At 42.2% G+C, this 25,705-nt stretch overlaps 1 protein-coding gene across 1 annotated transcript in view; it reads right to left on the bottom strand.

Moving 5' to 3' along the window:
* The window catches only part of LOC135239890 (extracellular matrix organizing protein FRAS1-like), an 82,599-nt gene that overhangs the window by 7,982 nt on the left and 48,912 nt on the right, over positions 1–25,705 (bottom strand). Inside the window, exons 21-55 of the mRNA XM_064308892.1 lie at positions 25,224–25,364; positions 24,698–24,838; positions 24,226–24,366; positions 23,633–23,903; positions 22,225–22,309; positions 20,169–20,489; positions 18,265–18,424; positions 17,858–18,036; positions 17,219–17,335; positions 16,970–17,084; positions 16,553–16,690; positions 15,031–15,162; positions 14,400–14,528; positions 14,067–14,314; positions 13,536–13,687; positions 12,305–12,467; positions 11,910–12,042; positions 11,312–11,502; positions 10,871–11,012; positions 10,367–10,525; positions 9,329–9,453; positions 8,516–8,656; positions 7,931–8,152; positions 7,166–7,279; positions 6,461–6,611; positions 5,924–6,080; positions 5,377–5,545; positions 4,725–4,971; positions 3,743–4,087; positions 3,457–3,617; positions 3,114–3,261; positions 2,756–2,961; positions 2,462–2,618; positions 1,472–1,672; positions 118–305 (exon numbers count right to left, since the gene is read on the bottom strand). Of these exons, the coding sequence (XP_064164962.1) occupies positions 118–305; positions 1,472–1,672; positions 2,462–2,618; positions 2,756–2,961; positions 3,114–3,261; positions 3,457–3,617; positions 3,743–4,087; positions 4,725–4,971; positions 5,377–5,545; positions 5,924–6,080; positions 6,461–6,611; positions 7,166–7,279; positions 7,931–8,152; positions 8,516–8,656; positions 9,329–9,453; positions 10,367–10,525; positions 10,871–11,012; positions 11,312–11,502; positions 11,910–12,042; positions 12,305–12,467; positions 13,536–13,687; positions 14,067–14,314; positions 14,400–14,528; positions 15,031–15,162; positions 16,553–16,690; positions 16,970–17,084; positions 17,219–17,335; positions 17,858–18,036; positions 18,265–18,424; positions 20,169–20,489; positions 22,225–22,309; positions 23,633–23,903; positions 24,226–24,366; positions 24,698–24,838; positions 25,224–25,364 (5,990 nt within the window). The remainder of the gene's footprint in view (positions 1–117; positions 306–1,471; positions 1,673–2,461; positions 2,619–2,755; positions 2,962–3,113; positions 3,262–3,456; positions 3,618–3,742; positions 4,088–4,724; positions 4,972–5,376; positions 5,546–5,923; positions 6,081–6,460; positions 6,612–7,165; positions 7,280–7,930; positions 8,153–8,515; positions 8,657–9,328; positions 9,454–10,366; positions 10,526–10,870; positions 11,013–11,311; positions 11,503–11,909; positions 12,043–12,304; positions 12,468–13,535; positions 13,688–14,066; positions 14,315–14,399; positions 14,529–15,030; positions 15,163–16,552; positions 16,691–16,969; positions 17,085–17,218; positions 17,336–17,857; positions 18,037–18,264; positions 18,425–20,168; positions 20,490–22,224; positions 22,310–23,632; positions 23,904–24,225; positions 24,367–24,697; positions 24,839–25,223; positions 25,365–25,705) is intronic.

Genomic DNA, 25,705 nt, shown 5'->3' with positions numbered 1-25,705 from the left:
TAATTAAAATGTCCTGATTTTTAAATGTTTTCACTAATATATGTGACAACAACAGCATAGATCATTTGCAATAATAATCATAATTAATTTAAATTATACATTCGGTTTAGGCCTTACAATAGGTGGGGCAGGGAGGACACGGATTCCTGCAGCTTCTTGATCCATGATTGTCACTGTTGCCATTGTGATTTCTCCAAGCACCGCGTCCACTGGCTCATCAGGGCCAAGTACCAATGAGAACGATTCATGCCATCCCCGCATTTCATTGGACAGGATCTCAACTTTGAAGAGGATATGGTCCATACCTTCAATACAGATATAGAGAAATGTGCTTAGATTTATCAGGCCATTTTTCAATCATACATCTGGCCTGCATTCAGTCGAAACTTGTCCTTACCTTTCGACAAATTATTTCGTTTGGAAAATTAGAGTTGATTGAATATATGCCTTAATTAAAATATTATATCTAAATCTTTTCTATTTATTAATATCCATATACATTTATATATAAATACACACACGTATTCTTGTAAATTATGTATTAAATATATATTACCAAACAAAAAGTTAAGAATGATGCAAGCAATTGTTAAGCTGAGATGGTATAATTATTTTAAATAGTCGCCTGGACTACTGCAACTCTCTTCTGGCTGGACTACCGGCATCTGCCACCAGACCCCTGCAGCTCATTCAGAATGCTGCGGCTCGTCTGGTCTTCAACCTACCCAGACACTCCCACGTAACTCCCCTGCTCACTACCCTCCACTGGCTGCCTGTTATAGCTCGCATCAAATTCAAAACATTGGTTCTAGCATACCAGGCAGTCAAGGATCAGCCCAGCATACCTTACAAAGATATTCAAACCTACATGCCAGCCAGATCCCTCCGTTCTGCTACCTCAGGACGCCTAGCACCTCCCCCTCTTCGCACCTGCCTTCCAGAACACGTCTCCTCTGTTCTGGCCCCACGATGGTGGAATGACCTCCCTGTGGAGGTCAGAACAGCTGAGACTGTGACCCATTTCAAACGACGACTGAAGACCCACTCTTCAGGCTGCACCTCTCCCCATCCCTTCCCCCTGTAAATGACTAAACTTAGGGTTGTAACTAGGCAGCTGTTTAATAGGTGACTTAGTTGATGCGCCAGTCTTAACGACTACTTGTATCTTTATTTATTTTTATTTTTCCATAGATTGCGTTGTTGCCGTTCTCGTTGTTAGTGTTAATCAGTTTAACCACCAGGGTCCAGGTTGAACTATGCGGTTGTTCCCTGTACTTGGACCGGTACTTCTCTCTAGGGGTTTCGTCATACTTGTTCCTGGGTATGGTTATACACTTTGTTGTACGTCGCTCTGGATAAGAGCGTCTGCCAAATGCCTGTAATGTAATGTAATGTAATGTTAAGCTTGGCTACATATGAGAAAATGAAACAGTACAATAGATTACTTAGACCAGAAGAGTGAATCCCTTACCTGGGCTGAAATTTAGCACTCTGTTCTTGGGGTTGTAGTCCACGCCAGACTGAGCGGAGCCATCTCTGGTGCTGCAGCGAACTTTGGAGGTTCGGTTCCTGTCTCCCCGACGAATCACTTTGATGCTCAGCACCTCAATTCCTTCTGCACCCTGAGGCTCCCTCACCTTGTACTTGGCTTTCTCAAACTCAATCGTAGGTGCTTAAGCACAGGGACAGGATCCAAACAAACCAACAATTAGTACTATGAACAAAGGTAAATACCACTATAGAGACAACCTATATTACACAACTATGCATTATCCAAAGGGTGATCCAAATAGAAAGAAACAGATAAAGGGTTAGGGGTGGCAAGTGCAGTCTCTGAAGAGGTGGGTCTTCAGTTTGAGTCAGAAGATGGGTTGGGTTTCTACTGTCTTGCTCTCAATGGAAAGCTCATTCCACCATCAAGGGGGCAGAACATCTGGAAGTGCAGGAATGAGAGGGGAGGGTGCAAAGCACCAAAGGTAGCAAAACAGAGAGATCTGGCTAGTGTGTGTAGCACCTTCCTGACTGTAAAGAGAGCTGTGCTTGTTGAGTGATCTGTCATGAAGATATACTGAGGGTCTAGCAGGTCATTTTGTGAGAGAAAATGAGAGAGTTAGTTGAAAAGAGCATGTGCACTAGTTTTGGAACAAAGAGAAAAAGAGAGATAGGACAATATTTCTGGATGATAGAGGTGTCACGAGTAGGTTTCTTGAGGAGGAGGATGATACAAGCTTGTTTCAAGACATATCCAGCAGACAAGGAAGAGTTCTTATAAAAGTAAAAGAAATCCTCTAAACAGACATGCATTAATCTTGCAGTATATTGAGCAAGTAAATACATTATCCTGAAAAAGTGGTTTAATTATTATGGTTTGTTCATCACTAGTAACAAAAACAGGTACTCAAAGATAAATGAGACCCATTCTCTCATATCATGTTGGAAAGAGATCAACCCTATTACATACCATCCTCATCATTGGTGATGATGACAGTGGTAACGTCATTCTTCCCAACTACAGCTCCACTCCAGTGGTCCCCACGGGGGGTCCCTAAATGTACCTGGAACTCCTCCTCAGGTTCAAAAACAGAGTCATCATTGATCTGGATAGTGCAGTTCTTTATCTGCAAAGGCATCAGCAAGCATATACATCAAGAATGTATACGTTTTATAAATGAAATTCATACAACCCTGCATTAAAGCGTAAGATATATAGAGGATGTTAAATCGCATTGCTAACAATTGATGAGAGGTTACCTACCGCTTCTCCCATGTTGAAGTTGATGCGTGAATCATCAGTGTTTCTTCTCTCCTCAAAGTCCTCCACCATGGTACCAGACATAGCCTGGGTGTAGCACCGGACAGATGACGAGAGGGTCAGATCTCCTGTGCGGATGATGGGAATGTGCAGGACTCCGACATTCTCTTTCACCGAGTACATTTTCTTCTCAAACTGCATGCTGGGAACTGGAAAAACATGCACACCATACCCCTAGGTGACCCTCTGTGAAACATCAACCACACCCATGTGAAATGTACGGCACAGATGAACTATAGTCAAGCCTAAATACTGCTGCCCAAAAAAGCGAAAGCATAAAATTGACGACTTTGTGACATACTGTCCAGGGAAGTATCAGTGATGATGACTGATGCCTCAAAAGGTTCAGTGAGCAGAGCCCCCTGTGCCGAGCTGAGAAAGACCACAAAGGATTCCATCCCCTCGATGGTCGGACTGTGGATGTCATCCACAATAGTCAAACTGCAGGTCTATAAATCCAACAGAAACACGTTTTTAGAGAACACATGCGTGTAGCTTTCTGTAGCTATATAAACAGATACCTGAAAGAACACACAAGGGATATCTGGGCACTTACTGGATAGATGTACAATTTGTGTGTGATCCCCCACAAAGCAGATCTAAAAGACTGTTTGTCATAAAGTGATATGAATGTGCTGTCTCACCTCTGCTGTCATGCCAGGTTTGAACTCCACCTTCTTGGAGCTGGGGATGTAGTCTACGCCGGGCGTGGCTGAGGGGGGGTCAGAGGGCCGGGTGGCACACCACACAGAGGACACGGAGCTAAGGTCACTTCCCTGCCTCAGCACTGGGATCTCAATGGTGCCTAATTGAACAAATACTTATGAATCACATTTAACAGATGTTTTCCAGTGTCCAAAAGCCATGCCATTCAAGTCACTGGTTAGGAGGATAAAATAATCAAGGCTAGCACTTGTCTGTTTAGCACACCTGCATCCTCCTTGTATGTAAAGGAAGCACTGCCAAGGAATACTGCTGAGGCATCGTTGGGGCCGTCAATCACTACGCTGGCGACAGCCACGTCCCCGATGCGGGCATTATCAGACGGGTCTGACAGGACCAGCTCAAACTCCTCAGATGGCTCGTACTCGCTGTCATCGATCAGACTCACGTCACAGGTGGACACACTTGACCCAGGTCCGAACTCCACCCGACTCTCGCCACTTGCCCCACGGGTATAGAAATCAGAGCCGGCCTCTGAGGAGAGAAGACTGCTGCCCTGGGCAGACTTGGGGACAGTGTAGCAGAGGACAGACACCATGGCGCTGGTGTCACCTGAGAGGGACAAAGCACACGTTTGTCAAGACATGAACACCTAAAAAATCGCAAAATATTATAATTATCTATCATTGTTCATAGAATTCTTTCAACTCTAGCTCCTAATAAATTCTAGTGTTGGACAGTGAAAAAATTTTGAATAAATTAAACCCAAATTTTTATTATCCTTTTAATTTGGCTTCTCTTGAAGCCTGTCGCCACTTATTTTTACTTCAAAGTCAAGCAGTCACTGTGTACTTAAACACAGATTAATCAATTGGCCATTGTTGGTGTGCAGTGACACATGGACTACCCAGCTGACTTAAACCAACTCTCCCTGGGTGGCACTATGGCCAGTCATGTGAAGTCTTGCGTGACTGCCAGTCACAGTTTACACTGGCATGGACACAATTTCAATACAAGAACTTGTGAATACAAGCACAAGACCATGTCTAAACACGATTAACATGTGGCAGCCTTCTGGTTTTACAATTTGTGCTTGCAATAACTATCCTTTCAGAATGCTTAGAAAATGGAGGGGTATGGACGCAAGACAATAAAAAATTAACCATTAAAAAACATTTTGCGCTTTCATGTTTGGGTCATTTAAGCCCACTTGCATACTAACTCTATAAGCCCTTGCAGCCATACCCACCTTTCCTTTCTATGGGAACAAGGAGGATGCCAGCACTCTCTTTGACATGATAGATTGTATTATCAAACTGCAGTGTGGGCTCATCCTCTGGATCAAAGATGTTGACTTCAGCATGAGCCACCAAGCCCAGGAGGGTGTGGACAGGCATGCTCAACTCCAGGATGAAACTCTCAGTATTCTCAAATACTTGGTCATCATTGATCACAATGGTGCACATCTTGCTGTCCTCATTCTCATCAAACTGTACCTGAGATAGCAGGGAAAAACCTTAAATTAACATCTCTTTTATGAATAATCTCTCAAAGCGGTGCCACTTCCAAAGCAAGGTAGTTTGTTTATGAATAGCAGGATCACACAGGAATATTATGAATAGTGCACACAAAGTAATTATTTGTAATGCAGAGGCTTCATTTTCAGATATTAATACATCCAGTGAGGAATCTCCAGGCCATTGCAATTCCCCTGGCCTTCTAGAACTTAGTAATGAAATGCTTGTCATGTGACCTCAATCAAAATGGAATCAGATAAAAATAATAATTAATAATAAGGGTTATGATGACAGTTTCTCATAATAATTTCAATAACATTCCTGCAGGAGGCTGTAAGGCCAGTGAGGTCTGTAAGGAGGCAGCACTGTGAGGATGTGCTCTACCTGTCCTGTGTATTCCACATAGTCCCGCTGTCCAGGCCTGGAGCTGGAGCTGGAGCTAGAAGTGGCAGTGTCCTGCTCAGTGTGGCACTGCACTGTGGCATGGTGTTTGAGGCTGCCTGTCCTCTTCATTCTCACGGTCACTGTGCCAGCTTCCTCGCTAACATTGTAACTGAGAAGTGATGCAAGTAACTTCATTGCCTTTTCAGGAAACGCTCGTATATCAGAGAATCCCATTAAAACAGACCAGATATGGCATTTCAAATTTAAGAAACACGCTATGCAGAACCACACAGCACAAACAGTCTTATTAATTCAATTTTCAAAACAGATGCTGGGAACGATAATAATTCTAAATATAATGAAAATCCTAAATACAGTATATTGCACACGATACAGTCAGCAGTATAGTATTCAGTAGGACATGCATATTCTAACAGTGTAAAAACAAAACCCTCTGTATTCCAAATAAAAATCCCCCAGTTAAAATGTCACCAAACCTGTTTATATTCAAAGTGTGTGGGTATAATGCAGGTAAAGACATACCAACCTTGTGTGTTCAAAGCTGATGAATGACCACTGGATGTGGAAAACGTCAGTGACAACATTGGGCTTATCATCTTTCACCAGAAATTTGAAATTGTCCATGGTTTCTTGGGAATTCTCCTCATCCAGGACATAGCGAATCAGCCTTTGGTTAATGTCAGCTCCAGAAAGCAGATGGAAAGGAACAGTATAAAGCTCATGCACACATACTGTTTAATGTCACTGAACATTCAATGTCACTCCTACATTTCCAAATGTCAGGTGCGGCAGAGTTCATTTAGTGTGGCTCATCTCAGATTTTTGGAAAAGAGTGAAAACAGTATGATTACAGATGATGCTTTTTAACAAGCTGTCGTTTACACTCAAGGCCAAATCTGAAATATTTACAGCACTTACTTTATTCTTTCATTCTCAAGCATATTATTCAAAGATTTTTTAATATGTAGACAGGCTCTCACTGATAACCCACAATGCTGTCTCGGGGTAGCATGTGTGTTCCCTAGTCCTGCTTTTAACAGTTTTGTTTTAACATCAGGCATACCTTGAGTGAAAGTGGAGATGGGAGTGCCTGGTTTGAGCCTGGTTTCCAGAGAGCCGTGCTTCGGCCCAACTGTAACCTCATAGACCAGAAATCCATCTTCTGTGTCTGTGTCCATCGTGAGAAGCTCCTCCTTTGAGATCAGATTGGTGGCCTGAAATAGAAAAACAGCACAAATGAATCCCTTGCTACAGAATAACATTTCCTGTGAACGCCTAGACTACTATTATACAGTAACTGTCCAGTAGAGGGACACATAGTTTCACAAAAGAACCGCTGATATTGTCATACTATTCATTCAATTGCTGTGAATGTACTGCGATAAGAAGACAAGGAAGGCTATTCCCCTGATACTGTTACTGATTTTTGGGTCAGTTGCCAACCTGCAAACACAGATGTTCCTGAAGAAAATCACAGATTAGCATGCTAATATCAGTTCACTTCTGTTGCCCTCCAGCCATTCATAACTTTCTAAAATCTCATTTCATTCATATATGCTAATTCAGTCTGGCTGCTCTTCTAAGTTACTGCACAACAGAGACATTTAAAATGTTAACTGGCATGCATCTTAGCAGTCAGTGATTAAACTGGGCACTCAGTATATTTGTACTGCTACTGCATGTACTGTTAAACGTATCCCCTGAAGAGAGAGAAGGGGGAACAGCACTAAATGCATTATAACATATTGGATACCATTAATCTAGTTACCTTATTGTCAATATACTCAAGCCACTGCAGGCCCAAATTAATGACAATACGAGGGATGCCATCATCAACTGGAAGAATGTCAATCTTAAATTTCTGAGGAGCAGCAGTCACAATCTACAGTACAAAGAACAAACAAGGGCTATACATTACAGAGCAAACACTGTATATCTGAACGCAGTTCTTTCAGCCAAATGGCACTTAGACCCTTCTGTTTTTCAAAACGGCTGCAGTTCATGCGGTTACAGGGTCACTGCGTGATATCAGACAGCTTCAATGACAAGCTGCAATAATGGAAGTTTCCGGACATCACAGAACAGACTCAGTGCCGCCCATCGACTCCCCAGAGCAATCACTGTCAGCAAATAAGCTTTGACCACAAAGAGACAGAGGTACAGAGCCCAGTGTGACAGCTTGTCCCCAATTAGCACATAAAGAGAGATTGACAGACAACTAATATTACAGGATATTCACAGACTTTCGTCCTCAGTACTCGTGAAGGCTTCAGTGTGTGACTGCAAAGCTCACTCAGGCTCCCAATCATTCTGCTCACAAGAAGAGAATGAACAGAGAAGAAGAGAATATTTTCCCCAAAATACAAAATACATACCTACTTCAGCAATGTGGTTCAGATTAGGCTATTCCTACGTACTCATACGAGGACTGTTAGTGTGTTGAATAGTTGAACCATATTTATCCTATAAATACTATTAGCTTTATAATGATTCTTTGTCCTGCTCATTGATCCTGTCCAGTGGTCCTGCTCACCTCCTCCTCTCCCTCCTCCAACATGAAAAGCAGATTAGTGCCGTCAGTCACAGTGAAAGAGAACTGGTCTGTGAGGGAGTTGCTGCCGTCATGTTGATAACTTATGCGGCTGTGGTAGATATCCTCCATGGTGAAAGCGTCAACACGACTGTAACCGTTGGTGACCTTCTGAATGGAGCCGTGTCGAGGGGTCTGGGTAATGCTGAAGATGATGGACCCCTCCTGGGATTGTGATCATGGGCGCAAAAAAGCAAGAGACAGTCACAGCCTTGTCAGATCAACCAACAAAGGAAAAGACTCCATATTTAAATTAAACTATACTATCTGTGCCAAAACCTGAGTTCAGTTGGTGTATGGGGAAGTGGTGGTTAGCTGTGGCACAAATGCAAATGGATCATTTTGAAATGCTTATAGCTAAACTAAACTAAATCTAAATCAAACTACAAACTACAACTAAATCAAAATCACCGGGGGTAATCCAAAGCACTACAGCACCTGGGGTAACCCAAAGCACTACAGCACCTGGGGTAACCCAAAGCACTACAGCACCTGGGGTAATGTGTACTTCATGTGCCAGGGCTTTACCTCACTGTCTGCATCAGTGACCTTGAGCTCAGTCTCAGAGAGAGTCTTCCTCATCCCTTGCGACACACTCATCCCCAGAACCTGCAGTATCGGCAGGGAGTCGCCCACAGGCCGCATGGCAATGTGGAAAGTCTGAGAGATCTGGGTAACACGGTGAACAGCGATCTGTGAATGGTGTTGCTCCACTATACATTGACAAACGTCCCTGGCTTGCATACATGCACTCATTAGGTCAGCCAGTTATCCTGTTGTTAAGCCAGTTTATCAGTGCCTGACTAGCTCTCCTGTTTCATTCTGTGGCACAAGGGGGATGTAAATTGACTCCTTCCTGCAGGATCCACTATATAGCTTAAGCAGGATACCAATTCAGCATGTCAGCTTTATTTCTTGAGGCCTTTTTCTCTTTCGTCTGGGAGAGGACCCACAAGTTCCTCTGGTCTATTGAAATATATCAATTTAAAATACTAACAACAGCAATTGTTCACTTCACTATGAGTACATGTGTCATAAGGAATGCAGTGGATTTTATTGTTGAAGGCCAGACAGTTCGTTTGACAGTAAAATGCACAGCGGTACCTTACAGCTATCATTAAAATACTAATTGAAAAGAGGGTGGCAATGCATTTTATTTTCTGGAGAGGGTCACAAGGTCATTGCAAATAATTCCCAGGGAAATAGATACAATCTCACACAACCCAAAGGGAATTTTTAAAGAAGACTGATTCTCTCTGCTAAGGGTGATATGTACAGTTTTAAATGGGGCATTTCGTTCTCATCATCAGTATGGATGTGAACTGTGCATTGCTCCTGTACCTCATTGACCCCATCGGACACAGTGAAGGTGAAGCTGTCTGAAGGTCTCTCCTCCTCACTGGTATGGACGTACTGGATGCTGCCGGATGCAAGGTCAGCCTGTGTGAAACTACGAATGCGTGTCCCTGAAACACAGTTAGACAACATGGTCCATTCTCCAGAACACACTCCACACTGAGTAAATCAAGGACATGAAGCTGCATTTCCTCCATATGCTTTTACCTGGAAATGAAGATCAGTGGGGGAAGATGAAAGAAATCTGTAAAATATATGTCTGGTTCTATTTTTCACAGTATATTTTTTAAATGGTGCTCCTGAGATTAAATATTGAGTGGTGCTGCAGAGTGCATGGAGCACAAGCAATTTAAAAAATGCACAGCTCCAGGAACACAGCATCACAGCAGCAGGGGAGGAAAGTCCAGGGGTCAGAACGTAAAAGTCCTGCCATGTGTTTCTTCCACCCATGAGCTAACACAGCTGATCTCACTAATTAGTTGTATCTCCTGGCTGAAGAATTGTACTAATAAGCAAATTATGGGTGACTGGAACAAAATGCTGAGGAGGACTTTTGCTTTCCGAACCTGGATTTTCCAGCTCTGCACAAGAAAGAGACGGAGTGAGGTGAGCTAACAGTTTTGGGGGATGTTTGACATGTGGAAAGTAGCTGAGTAAATATCAAGAATTACTACTGCAACATCACCGTCAACTTAGACTTTTTCCAGAATAACTGATGTAATATGAAAATGCACTAAAGGACATGTGTAATTTCACTACGGTGTCCCACATCCAAGATGGCATTTTGAAGGTAGTTTTTTACACATTTCATTTGAACTGATATGTCTAAAACATGAGATTGTGTTAGAAGTGCAAACAATTACATTCATGTTTTCAACTGAAACGGTTCATACTACAAGGGCCCAAGAACATATTTTATTTTACTGAATATAAAATAACTTCAAAACAGGCTAGCTTTTCAAAATAAAGCTTATTATATTGTACATTATTCTGGGTGTGTGTGTGCATGCAACTGTACTGTACCTGGTGAGGTAGTATGCTCCAAGTGTCCCAGCTGGGTCTGCTTGGTAATGCGGTACACCAGGTCCCTTGGTGCTCCATCCTGATTGGTGACAGAGAGCTGGAGGGTGCTGATCTTCCTCACAGAGCTCTCATGCAGCACCAGTCCTCTGTTCAGCACCACTAAATGGGACAGGGCAAAGATCCCAGGGGTGAGTGTGGGACCCTCTAAATCAAAACTAATTGTCACTGCAACAGACCACATTCTGCATTACAAGTGAGTGCTGCCCACACCCTGTGCCACCAACACAAATCAATCCGAGTTTGTTGAACACGCTTATTATTTCAGCATTGTCCTTTAAGCCTACAATGTACTGCACTAGATGAATAGTATGCCATGATTCCACACACAAACATCCATCAGCAACTTCTGACAGCTAGACTCGGGGCTTTATTAAATCAATAGATGGATACACTGTTTTGTGCTAAAGTGTTGATATAAGGCAGTGACACATTTTGAGCACATACCATAGGTTGGCCTCTCAGTGGGCGCAAGGAGGATCTCACTCTTTGAATTGCCTGGATCCATCATGTTCAGAAAGTATTTGGTGATGAAACTCTCCGAGCGGGTGTTATTCACTGGAATCACTGGAGCCCTGTCTGTCGTCTTCTGTAAAACAGGTGAATGAATTGACTTTGTACCTCTTTACAAGAGGGTTATAACAGGAAATTAAGTATGCAGCAAAGCAATAATGGAGATCAGTGTGGTAAGGCAAACTTGGACAGTCACAGAAAGATATGCAAACTGACAGCAGCAATGTGTATGTTTATTTATACTGCTCTTTATACGTCATAATAAACTAGTGAAATTAACAGCTTTTGGCAGATTATTTTCCAATGATTTCCTGAAAGCAAAGATCCCTTCATAATTAACCAAAGAGATGAGATTCCCAGGTGTGCCAGCTTCACCTGGATGTCAATATTAATGAGGAAAACATCTGTCTGAGTAGACCCATCACTGATGTTGAAGCTCAGCTCATCCTGGCAGTGGGCAGCGGAGAGGTTGATGTTCGGAACGTAGAAAATGCGATCAGATGCCAGGTCATCCATAGGGAATGGGACACCGGGGCTGATGACTCGTGCCCTGCCTGATACCCCAGCTACAAACACCATGGAAACAGTAATCATGGAGTGATTGAAGAACTCAAATGCTCAATGCTGTGGACAGGATGGCACATTTATCATGAGTATGGGCTTTCTAGCTATAGCTGTTGAAATATGTGTTTCTCCCAGCTGTTTTCCCTGTGAGATTAATAGAGATATTTAGCTGTCACACAGAGCTCCATTGTAATGATAAAGTCATACAGCCCTTCTGTTCTCATAACTTTATTTGTCTATTTTTTCTTCTGAAAGAAATAGAAATGAGAGATCTGTGAACACCATAGGCAAGCTTCTGTCAATGCTTCTGACCTTTAAGAGAAGTTGAAACATGACATGTAAAGTACAAATCCCCAGTGTGAAATAAGCTGCTTATGTGCCTGCCTGTGCCAGCATGCCTATGACTCACCTTCTCTTGTGTTCTCAATGAAGCCATATTTGGGTGGGCTTGCAAGCCGCACCAGCCAGTCCTCCATGGCCGTGTTTGAGTGTCTTAGTGTGATGTTACTGACTGACAGCTTAACTCTGCCCCCTTCTTGCACCTGCAACACAAAGTTAGTATTATATTGTAGCCAATTGTAATACAATAATAAAAATACATATACTAATGAATTCATCAATTTATGCAATATAAAACACAAGCCAACCATAGCCCCCAGATATAGAACTGACTCTGGTCACATACTTTCTCCAAGATCATTTCTAATTTTGCTGACAGCAGACCAAATGACCCAGCAGGCATTTTTGAGCTATCACATTGACAAAAAGGGACAAGAAGGACAGTTTAATTGTAGCACCCTCTACCTTGAACAAACTGTGCAGCATTACGCCTTGGGGCTGTTTCTGTGCAGAGGTGATAGTGATGGTGAAGATCTGGTTGTCAAGGCTATTATTCCTCTGGTTGTAGACAGTGAAGTGGAACATATCTCTGACTGGCAGACTAGCGACCTCAGAGGGAGCAGTATACCTAAACATACAGACAAAAGTGAGTGGGTTCTGTTTTTTTTCATAATAAAACTCTAATAAAAACTTTATCTTCTCATTAGCGTTCACCTTACATGATAATAAAGCATTTAGCATGATGCTGAGAGTGCAGAGCATAGGAGTTGAGAATTAATTAATCCTCCTTCAATGTTATATTCTTATGAAGTTTCCTTGTGTGTCACCAACAAGAAGGGTAACAGGAGCATACAACTGATTTTGCAGTGTCACGCTTGTAGTATATTACAGTGTTTTACAATGCAGTATTTGCAGTCAGCGATGGAATCGAATGTCATAAAAGTGACCGATGAGGGGGAAAAAAACATAACATATTCTCATAACATCCCCATGTTGGTGAAACTACAATGTCAACTGAATTCTAGACTGATGCAAGAATAACAGTAAGTTACTTTCTTGGAGTGGTTTTCTCCTCTTTATTACTGTATAAGTTGAATCCAAAAGAGCAATAAAGCAAACAAATAGTGCATTATGAAGAAAAAACGATTAGTGTTCAATTTTATTTTCATTAAAACCCCTCTCTAGAACACTAAATTGTTGAGAAAGAAAACTTTGAAGAACTTCCATTCAATGCGTTAAATTTCCAGTCTGCAAATGTCCCTCAACCATAAAATCTAGATGAGACTCAAAGTCAATTTGATATAAAACATGAGCATGATGAAAATGGAGCAGCAAATATGGAAACAGTCTGAGGAGGAAAAAGCAGAACTTTTATAAATGAACAGATAAGGAAACCATCATACTATTGATTTGCTCAGAAGATACCCACACCCAGAGCAAATTTGATGACGTATACTCCATCTGTTCAGCTGGGTCTTTACTAATGCAAATAACATTGTATAACATGCTCAGGAGTGTATAACAGCAATGCTTAATCTGGTATTTGATCATACAACCTCCTGCTTTCTGGCTTCCTAACATCCAATGCATACTGCCTCCTGTGCCCACTGTGGCCATAATGGTGGTGTTAGAGATGTATGGAACATGACTTTTACCAGCTTGGTTTTCAATCACCCGCGTTGCTGAGGCACTGTACCGTATCCTGTGGCAGTTGATGTCATCCATGGTGAATACTGAGAGCTCTCTCAGCTCCTCCAGATGTGATGAGGGAGTGGTCCGGTTCAGAGTGCCATACATGGGTACAGACACCAGCTGTATCCTGATCATGTCATCTGGGGAATCATCATCCTGCAGGAGCCCAATGTCCCATAAATCAAGTATCAGAATTTGACTACTGTAGCAACAATGTCCCACATAAATTATCATGCCTCCTTGTGTCCTTATTACTTTCAATATACTGTATAATATATGATATATGAGTGCGGGTTGAAACAATATTAAAATCGCTCCAACTTTAATAAGTGATGCAACGTGGCAAGTGTGCACCATGCAGATTTATGAATGCTTGGTCTTACCACACTTTCCATGCACAATCTTATTTTATTCAGTGAACTCTAGGCACTCGTCAGGGTGAAGAAACATTATGAAGCTCCGACAACCAGGGAGATGAATGACTACCAGCGCTGTTACTCCTAGCGCTGTCATGTATTGATTCCTGAGCACTCACCACGTATGCCAGATGTGTGCGTCTGAGGGTGATGCTGCTCTTTTCAGGCACCTCTACGGACAGGTGGGCATGCGGGTCCAGCTGGGGCCCATCGCCCCTCAGCTCTGACGCTAGCACTTGCACCGTAGCTGTGGCCACGGAGGCACCATCAGTCACAGAGAACAGCATTAAGTCTCCCGTGGTGGCTCCTCCTACACGCTCATACTGTAGTGTGTTCTCTGTGATGTCACTGAAGGTGAACGTGTCACCTGTGAACAATTAAGCAAGAACATCTTTTCACTGTCTCCTTCTGAATCACACTGACATTGTGCCGAATGTCCCCCAGTTGCTTACCAATCAGCATTTCTCTCTCCGTGCCACCATCTAGTTTCCAAAGGAGTCCACGTAAAGGAGCTTCTACCAGCTTGAACTCCAGCTCATCCAGAGCTGTATCTCCATCAGTGACTGCCAGCTGTTGCTCACCTCCACAATAGATATGATAGAACACAATGGTTTGAGAGAAAATGACAGACTTAGATTATTACGATTATTTATCTGTATCACTTACTATCATATGTTCTCAGTTTATCTCAACAACTGAAATGCCCAATTGGAGAACGTGCACACTCCAAAAACCCTTCTTCCCAGGGTGATACTCACATACATATGCATTAGCCTCAGAAACCACTAGCAAGGTTTAGAATTTATCCAAACCATAGGGTGCACCACATTAAACATGGTACTTTTACTGGATACACAGCAGGGGAACCCACTCAAAATGATTTATGATATGGATCATTATGAGCAACTTCAGTCTGACTAGGGAATTAATAAAATGGTCAAAACACTGAAGTCAACTGGTTGTGGAGGCATATTTTGAGACACATTGGTGCAGTGGAATATTAAGCCACTGTAAAACAGCTATTGCATGATGAAATCCCAGAACACAGTGCAATTTGATAGAGGTGGGAGGTTTAAGCCTTACTAACAGCAGCTCTGCTCCCCGGGTGCACCTCTAGCACTGAGTGCAGGATTCGGAAGACAGGTGGCTGCTGAGGGTCAGCTAAGAGGAAGATGACAAAATCCATCTCTGGAGTAGTGTGTTCACCATCCGTCACTGAAACAGTTATATCTTTCATTTTAGTCTCCACTGGCCTGATATATGTGCACTCACATTACGCATACATATGCATACACGCATACATGTACACATACACATATACACACACGGATTGTAAAGAATGACAAACTTACTGAATAAAAATACAACGCTCCTTATAAATATATAAATAAATAAATAAATATCAAATATATATCTGCAATATACCATGAGCACATAATGCTGAAGTTTCAGTACAATATGCACTTCAACACTCAAGTGCATTATTTTAAATTATTTAAATGATTTTATCATTTTATATCTCCTGTTATTTTATCAGAGAAATGCTAACAGCAAATATGCAATCATGTAAGTGCAGTAAGTGTAGACAACGTGTATTTCTAATGTATATAATGTTACTATAGAAAATCTAATGTATATAATGTTACTATACCAGTTAATTGGTTGTTCTTTGAAAAGGAAAAAAACAGTCAACTGCTTAAAATGAAACACACAGAAATAATTGACTCATACATAAAAGGATGAACTTTACAAGGATAACAGATATGCATCCAGAAAATAAATATCTGTGATCATAATATTATTAGAAAACATCCCCATACATGCTCAAAGATAAAGTTGCACTAAGTTGCATAACCATATTGGAAGCAAATAGAGAGTTATGACAAGAGCTTACAGAAGGCTATTTCAGGGACACAGCTTAAAGCAGAGAGGAGGGCACTGTAACCGAAATAGTGTTTCTCACCTCACTGACGCATCGCATCTCTTGCATACTAATGCTTAACACTCAGAAGTTACAATCCCAAGCAGTTGATTTCCAGAGGAACAAATCTGTCTGTCTTTTACTTTTGAAATGAAACCTTGCAAAGAAAGCTTTGATTCATGTTCTCTCCATCACATGATTCATAACTGCATCCTCCCTTCAGTGCTATTGAATGGGCTATTAAAAAGTGGACAGTGGAAGGCGGAGAAGTCATATTTCCCAAGATAGGCTCATAAATAACACCACTGAACATGTGAGGCAAAAGGGGAAAGCAAAGTCAAGAGGATTAGTTATGTGGAGAGCACAGAAATATAATCATGGTAGACCTGAGGTTATGCAGTTTGGCCAGAGTTTAGAGGTAATATAACTAGGACATAAAGTACCACAATCTCAGGTAGACCCTTAGGAGCAAAACATGGTCACTGAAACTGCAGGAGTTTGCACCATCGCAGGACTGCCAAGTGATAGAAAGCCAAAGAAGGAATTCTAATAGGCTATTGGAGAATTCTCTGTGCGATCAGCATTCAATTAAATTCAGTTCAATTTCATTTGGACAGCGCTTTTTACAGAGACACTGTCACAAAGACACTTTCTGGAAAAAAACAAATAATGGGAGTCGCTCACCTGCAAAGGAGAACTGGCAGATCTCTTGAAGGTGGGAGGGTACTGATGAAGGCCGGTATAAGATCCTGCCCTCATTGATGTCAGCTTGCGTGAAAGATTCCACAGGGGTGTATGGTCTGTCCAGGTGCTCAATGGTACCTAAGGCATGCCCATGACAAGATTTAAAGACGTTCGGAGTGAGGTTTTGATTAAAGTAAAAAGGTAGTTTACATGATAAAAGATTATACCCAGAGTAATTTAAAAACTGTTACTTGAAATTGCGAAATTGTGAAATTATTATTATTATTATTATTATTATTATTATTATTATTATTATTATTATCTTTTTTATTTAAGCAACTTATAATTTATTATTCTTTAAAGGAATGTTTCATCCAACTTCCAACTAACTTCATAAGGGAGAGAACTACATTTCACCTTGTTCCTGTGCAAGAGGTCTAGTGATGCTATAGACCATCGATTTATTGGGTGCTTCCTTGTTGATGAAAGAGAGAGCAGAGGGCCGTATTCCTGTCATATTATCTTTGAGTGCCTGCACCAAGAAAAAAAATGAATGCAAACTGCTTAAGTGAGCATTTTAAACTGTGCCAGCACATGTTCAAAGATATATTGTAAAGCTCCATTCTGAACCGAAAAAAGAAATGAAATGTCTTTCTTCCCCCTCACAGTCATTTGCAGGCTGGAGTCTGGAGAGAGCTGAGAGAAGATGGGGGACTGAGGCAGCACCCTGATCGTGAAGGTGTACACATTGCTGACCATTTCCTGGGACCCCTCTATCGATACCTAGAACACAATATCAACCTCTTCAATACATGTTCCTCGTATTCATGAAGGACAACTGATTTGCCTGTTCCTTACAGTATGGCCAGTACGTTATGTTGCTATTGTTGGTATGATACCAATTTTGTCTGCTTTAACATAAATTAAAAATAGTTGCAAGAAATATTGTCAATGACAAAAAATGGCGTTTTAGTAAACTATGAAGTTTCTATTCTATTATGAAGTTTATGATTATAATTATTTTTGACAACAATGATGAAGCAGACCCATAACAACCACATCCTTTTATTTTTATTTAAAAGAATGGTTTATCTTAAACAACATCATCAACATTTTTCAAAATTATTTAATTGGCCCTGGAAATAAATGCCAACCAATCCATAAAGCAGCAGTATCATGCCATGAATTGAGAATTGGCATGGAAATATCATTTTTAATGGCTTGATGCAAAGAAGATTGGTACATACATTTATTTCTTCTGAGACCCCAGAGGTTGTGGTTTGTGGCTTTCCACTTTACCCTCACCTGGAACTGGAAGGTGTCTCTCTCTGGCCCGATGCCAGAGTGCTGGTACCACACGGTGCCCTCACTGATGTTCTGCTGAGTGAACGACTTGGCTGGCCTTGCCACTCGTCCATCCGCCAGCCTCTGCCACTCTTCTGTGAGCTTTTCAGCTGGCATGGGCACTAGCAGGACAACTTTACCTGTGTGGGCACAGGATTCATTTATACCATAACACCTACCTGTTTACCATGGGTTCTTTTCTTCAATATTGGGGTTTTTTTCCTGAAATTTGAGTCTGCTTTTGTTTTTACGTTCACAAAAAAATTACTTACATGTTCTAAGTCAAGAAGCTGCAGACAAGCAAATCTGGTTTATAAGTCTAACCAAATGAGAATGCAAGAATAATATTGTATAGGTGCGGTATGTACCATACTTGGGGTTTTCCTGGGAGGTGACAATAGTGTAGAGGATCTGGGATTGGCTGGAGTCTCTGTACACTGCCCAGAGGTGTCTTTGACTGATCTGCACCATCCTCCCCTCTTTCACCCAAGCAGTGGAGAAAGACAGTAGGTGAGGAGTGTAGTCCAGCTGCAGAAAAAGAGGTGAGTACATTTCAGCACAGAGCACACAGCATGAGCTCTTTTTCATCACAACACAGGCTCAAGGGCTGCCTCAAAACAGCCATCCACAAATTGGATAAAATAAATTGTCTTAGCCTTTTTGATCCCAGTGGAATGAAGCCACCCGAAAAGCGAAACTCACCCCTTCTCACCTTCACTATAGGTTTCACAGATGTTTCAGCATGATGTCTATTCATATTACATCAGTTGCTGCCCTCCTCAATTCAGAACACACTGAGAAAATGTATACCACAGAGATGGACTCTCAAGGACTAACAGGTGCATGGGGAGAAAATGACAGGATCTGAAATGGATAAACTCAACTTGCTTCGTGTCACATGAATAAGTCCCACAGGCTTATTACCATAGAAACATGCATCAAGAGAATATGTATTACCTGGTCTTCTGTATGCATCTGCTGAAGTGAGACTAAACTACTCTGGAGTGTGAAAACCAGCAAGTACATTCAAGACAAAACATCTATGTCAGTAAAAATAGCAAAGAAAAATAATCCTGACCAAACAAAAATGCATTAATTCACTGACATGAATTCACTTAGCATATTATATTCAACCCTGCCTCTGAAACTCACTCATTACAGTAGCTTCCGTTATCAATGAGCTCTTGTTTGAAAGAATAAAGGCCTTCATATGCAAAACTGATTTATGGGGTGAAATTCAACCAAATAGGAGGACCTGCCAGAGCAGACATTTAAAATAGGTATTCTCTTTACAAATCAATGTTCAAATATAAGCAAATGGGCCACTCAGCAAGAAGGCCTGTCTAAATGTTGGCTTAATAATAGTTGACAAGGAATGAAAGGATTTCTGAAAAGCTGAAAATGTGCTAAGATTAAACGCAGAGACTAATTGAAATCCAGGGCCTTTCGCTGTGGGGACTACAATGATGACCACAATGTTTTCCAGGACTGAGAGAGTGCTTTGCTCACTGGGAAGGAGAAAAATCGATGGCTACATCATTAAACCTTGCAGTTAGCATACAGCTCACCCTTAAAGCCCTGTCACCAGAGACAGGAGCTGAAAAAGGCGCCCTTTCAACTTCGGAACTGAAAAACTGACTGTGTGCTGAGTAACCACTGTAAATTCTGCACCACACACAGCCGCCTGTGTATGTGAGGGACTCTAACAGAGGCTCACTCCAGATATTGATCTGTAAAACTTTAAAAAGCTGACCCTCTTTATCACAAAGAAAAATTGACATCCAGCATGGTGGATATTCCAGCACCCAGTTAAACCCAATAGCAGTGGGGGTCTGTGTTATGGTTAAAAGAGGCAATTAGAAATGGAGCACTAATTTGATAAATTGCTGTTATTTGAGAGAGGAGTTTCATGCAGAAAAGACAACATGTGGATTCAAGACAGGAGCTGGCCCAATAAACTGCTGCTATCTGTCTAGACATCTGCTCCAGTGGGGCTGTCCGTGCTTTGGTCCCTCTCCGTCTGCACTTGAGGAAAGGTGGTAATTAAGAGGAAGCTTCCACGGCTGTATGCCAACCATCCGTCACAGCAAGTTAGCTTCATGGCAAGGTAAATGAGATCTAGCAGTTTCATTCCACTGCTTGAAGGTGTTATGAGGCAAAACGTATTGCAGGCAATCTCATGGGCTGTCTGCAAGAAGGAGACCTTGCTGAATTTGTAAATGACAGAGAGAGCGCCCCCCTCCACTTTGGATCGCGAATCAGATCTGCCTACCTTCTGCATCACGTTGATGCGAAAGAGCAGGCACTGGGAGCCATATCCGTCGCTGACCAGTAGCAAGGCCCTGTCGTGGGTGTGGCTGGAGCCATCGTGGACGTACTGCAGCTGGTCCCGCACCAACTCCTGAAGCCCAAACTTCCGCAGCAACTGTTTATTGTGGATATGCCTCAGGTCGCCCTTCCGGGGCGGGTCCAGAACCCTGACCACCACGTCCTGGGGGTTGTCATCATCCTCAATCCACAGCTCTGATCGTGTGATGACCACCGCGTCCCCTCTGGTGACCACCAAGGGCTGGTTTCTCAAGACATATGGAGGCTGTATAGCAGAGAAGGAAGAGTGTCCCTCATCCTGCTACATGTAGGTGCAAACAGAGCACTGCATTTCCCCATCTACCTGTCTCACCATGTTTGTACTCAGGGAGATAGTTTATCACCTCCTACTCTCTGCTTTACATTGATACTGACATCCTTTCTACTGTAAAAAGGAAAAGCAGCGGACCTCCAGCTATGCCTATGTATGCTCACATAGCATTGGGCTTACGGCAAACAGGACTAAGATAAAACAGTTTTACTCATCCTTTATGAACATGTACTATAAATTAGGACAGCCAGTGAGTTAATGACCCAGAGTCCTCTCCTGTGTTTCCTCTGTATTCTGACAGCGGTGCATATTCTCTCACTGCTGGGAGGCAATTAAGCCAGGCTTAGCCAAGACGTCCTTCATTTCAAGGCCCTCAGCTAGCAGACCTGATTTGCAAAAGTTTCCCTCTGTACCAGAGATTGAGTGTGGCAGATTTCTCGTGTTCATCGGGGAAAAGGCTTGAATTGTGCCTGATCTGCACCAAAATGTGCCCTGTGGGAGGTGACTGCTGCCAGCCTTACTGAAACTCGGGCTGCATCTCTCACCTGAAACAGAGCCCTTCACAGTCCAACAGCAGGCTCTCCTCCTGGAGGCAACTGCAGGCTAGATGCTATCCAACCATAGAGTACTCCTTTCCTTGGTAGTAGCGAATAGTTTTATTTTCTTCCAGTACAAAACATGTGAGGGTGGTTGGTAGCATAAAGGTTGCCAATTGATAATATCTATCAGATATTTTGGTCAAAATGAGAACAAAGAAGGGGCGTATTGTGCATGGATTGAACACGGCCCTGCAAATAAAGAGAACTTTTATATCTTTAAAATCATCATCTCTGATGAGATATAAAAATCACTCTCCCAAGTCTCAACCACAAAAATATTACATTGTACCTGAGAAGATGAGAAGGCTTCTGTTTTGTGCTTCACATTGTGTTGGACTCAATTAATATAGGCTTTTTACTAAGTCACTTTTCCCCCTGATTCCTAGCCTCTGTTCTGTGCCTAATTCATTCAGCGGTGTCACTGCTCAGACTCCCTTCCACTTGCCAGGGAAGTAGATAACTAAAGCACAGAGGTGGCAGATAATCTGAGATTTAAATGCACAATTTTATGTATACAGAGTAGAAAAAAGGTTTGGTATATTGTCTAAAATAAAATGCAGTTTATTGCTGCATTAAAGGAATTGGTGTTCTTGGAGAGATACAAGAGAAACACAAGCACTCATACGTTTCCTATATAAAACTGCCAAGGTCAGTGGCATGGCCAGATGACTGGAGGGGGTGTACCCTGCTACTAGTGCAGGGGGTATGACAGGAGCACAGCACCATGTAAATGCTTTATATGCTTGCCTTCATTCCACTCAGTTCCACATTGTTAACTGTGTCTGGCCCAGATAACGATGATGTCTCACTAAATCTACTGCGGGTGATGGATTCCGCCCACCTATCCCCAACAGGCTCTGCATCCACTGTGGACACAGCACACCACAACCTCCCCCCCCCCCCCCCCTTCCCCATTAAAGAGCTTTCTGGTGGCTCTGGGGTGGGGGTTTTGTGGTTACCACAGACGACATGACCTCACAAGCAGTCTGCTTCGCCACTGTCTGGAGAACTGATGAAAACTGGCTGCCCTTATCTGCTTGTCAGGCTGCACTCCTGAATGGGACTGGGAAAGGGCCTGGCATACAGATTACCTGCAGGGACACGGCCTGGATGTTAATGGTCACCCGCGGAGAGAACAGCTGTGGATCCGCCGCTCGAAGGATCAACTGACCACTCCTGCAACAGCAGCAGAGCGCATCTCAATTAACCACAGCCTAATGAAGCACCTTTTTTAAGAAACTACACTTTTAATCAATAATGACGAGATACCGCAGCCTTCCAGCTCCAGCGGCTTGTCTTTGCTGAGACTTAGATAATTCCCTCTGAACTGAGCGCTAGCACCTTTGGTGCAGTAGAGGAGTAGTGCCAATTCAGCGGAATGGACATAAGGCTTTGCAATGGTTGTCAGTCATAATTACCACCACGAAAATCAGCAAACCTTTCTCACACATCCACCATAGAACACCACACCAAAATGTGCTTCACCAGATCATACGCTTTTAACCCAAAGACACGCAAAATGAAATATCTAACATATATTTTACGTAACATAAAGGCAAAGTGATACATTGCATATATCAAAGTCATGCAATAGACTGAACTTAATAAATAATTTTTAAAAAGTTTTTAAAAAGGTAAAATAAGGGAAACAGTACAGAAAAAAGTGGCTAAAGCATTTGCATAAGCCATCTGCTATTTTAAAGGCACATATGGTTGTGCTATGATAAAATGAAAACTCATTGGACATACTCAGCATTGATCAGCATTGGAACCTAAGAGCCAGTAACTTTACATGTCCTTGGTACTTATTTAACACTTTGGTCCCTGAGTTTCTGTTTCAAACATTTACAATCCCTTCAGGTCTCTTTTTCAAAACACATTTTAATCTCAATACGATTTCCAAGTTAAATATGGGTGAAAAGATATAAACTTTGACCAGATACCTTTTTTAATTTCCAGGCTGTCAGATACTTTTTTTTAATGATCATTGCAGGGAAAACCTCTGATCTTTTTCAGATAAAGCCCACAGGCACCTTTTAATTGTCTATTTTGAATGGAGGTACTGAAGCAAATGATATTCTTCAGCAGAACAGTAATTTAGCCAAACTCAATTTTAGACTCAGCATGCATCCAAATACCACACATTGCCTTTAAAAGTACTTCAGTGATATTACCGTTTTCATAAAAAGGCATGCAGTGACAATTAGGGGACTAGCTTAATTTGATGAACTATGAAACAGTGATGTGAAGCAGATATGTGTTTATTATTATTGTTATTATCATTATTATTATGAACAATAGCAAGAATTTCATTTATACAATGAACTCCAAGAGTTTTCAAAGTAAGATAAAGCATAAAACATAATGCAGTGTAACATTACCAGGAGGCTTCTTTGAGTCCAACGCACATGCAGATCAGTACATTACATAATCTGTAAATAAGTCCTGTCATAAATTGAACATAAGCAATACACCCAGACCAATAATTATGCAACTCACTTAGATTTTTCTTTGGAGTGGGTGAAGCGTACCGCTCCATTCCTGAGTTCCCCAAAGGTGAAGGAATCCTCTCTGTTCAGAGTTGTTTCCGTCCCGTCTGTGAGTCTCATCAGCATGCCATTGCTGGGGGGGAGCACCAGCTGGAAAAGCATGTCCTCCCTGCTGCTGTCCGGGTCTTCAGCAGACACGACAGACAGGTCCAGCAGGGTGATTCCTCCGATCTTGACCACTAGAGAACCTTTTGTGCGCAGCACGGGGGCGTGGGCATTTACTGCAGGGTAAGTGAGAGGACATGCTCACCCATAATGAACTAAGATTATTATCTTGGTATTACCATTCAAAATAACGGAGTCTTCAAATGACTTGGGTCTCTCATAAAGGTCAGTAGGTAACAATTCCCTGGAAAACAAATAGTTAGCCTCACTTGGCTGCCAGGACCAACTTGCCTGAGTATTCCTTTAAAAAAGGAAAACCCTACATGCTCTTGAAAATGTTTTGTGAGGCAAAATTTCCTCCAGGGCCTGTGGCTCAAAACCCTTAACTCTGCGCTCTGAAAACAAATAGTGGATAACTTGGGATTGTGGGTAATTTACCCTGGCAAGTCCTGCTCCTGGCATTGGCAAAGAAGCCATGGCCACAGCCTGTGGTGCAAAGGCCATCCTTAAGAAAGGTGTTCTGTCTGCATGTTGTACAGTTTTCAGGATCATCACACGCCACACAGTCAGGAGGACAGGCTGGGGACAAAGGCACAGTATTCAGAGAGTGCATCGAGGGTTCTCTCAACTATACAGAGCTTACATCATGAGAGTTTCTAATCAGGGAGGCACAATGCAGTGGTAAAGCTTTAAGATGAATAAAATTATGCAGTCTTGCAATCATCTTAACAACATGACTTGAGTGAACCTCCAGGAATACCACTTACTGGGGCTTTGACAATTTGGCAAAATATTCCCTGAGCAGTAAATTGTAAACATGCACATTGTTGTGATTAATTTATTCATGTTGTATAGGAGTCAGTCTCCTCCATTTCACAAACAAGATCTTGATAGGGCAGAAGGAACGCACCAGTACACTGGTGTCGGGGGGTATCCAAGAAGAAACGCCTCCCACATTCCTGAACACACAGGCCCTGAAACAGGACTAAGGGCCTCTCACAGGTCAGGCACAGACCAGGACCCTCACACACCACACAGTGTGCATCACAGCCTGCCAAGAGAAGAGACACACCCAACACACTGCACTCAACACACACACTGTGCAGCACACTGGCTTACTGTTAAACGTTAAAGCGCACCAGGACTTCAAGAATGTTCCTTTACCACCTCTTTGGAGTAAAACAATAACACAAGGGCAACACAATGTCATAATATGCTAAAAAAAAAAAGAAAAAGAAAAATAACTAAACTGACCAAACTGACATAATTTACCCGGACGCAAGTTGTTAACCACAAGACTGTCATTCAGAAAAAGCTTATAGATCTTCCAACAGTAATGAAATATAGGTGGCCCAAACAAAGAAGACATTGGAGGCAACCATGAAAAATATTTACAGCTTGTATTCTGCATGTACTCAAGATCAGGTTACACCTACTCAGGCATTGCTCTCCATCCTGGTAGTACCCCACAGAACAGCCATGATTGCAGGCTCCATCCTGGAGGACGTATCCCTCCATGCACTGCAAACAGTCGGTGCGTAGTGGGCCCCTGCAGGAGCTACATCTCCAGTCGCATTCTGCCAGGAAGTACGAAAGGAGTAAGGACATACACACAGTCACACCTGCACATCGAATCTCTCCCTTGTTGCCTCCTGCTACCAGGCGCAATATACTAGAAGATCATACATATTAAACATGGCCCAGATAAGAAGCGTGATCTCCTCTCAGTGGATAATACTGAGAACAGAAGGGCGTAAATTCTTAGCCAACACATCAAAAGCAATTTATCATTCCCTGATAATGTATTGAGGATGCATAACATGGTCTCAGAGTGCATTGCTGCAGCGCCTGCAACCACATATGAACTTGACAGCCATTTTCACACCTTATTTCCTCCAGCCATTTTTACTGATTGTCT

Source organism: Anguilla rostrata, chromosome 14, assembly GCF_018555375.3.
Source record: "Anguilla rostrata isolate EN2019 chromosome 14, ASM1855537v3, whole genome shotgun sequence".
Taxonomy (NCBI): Eukaryota; Metazoa; Chordata; class Actinopteri; order Anguilliformes; family Anguillidae; genus Anguilla; species Anguilla rostrata.
Note: the sequence above shows the minus strand (reverse complement) of the source record. Positions and strands in the feature narration are given on the sequence as shown.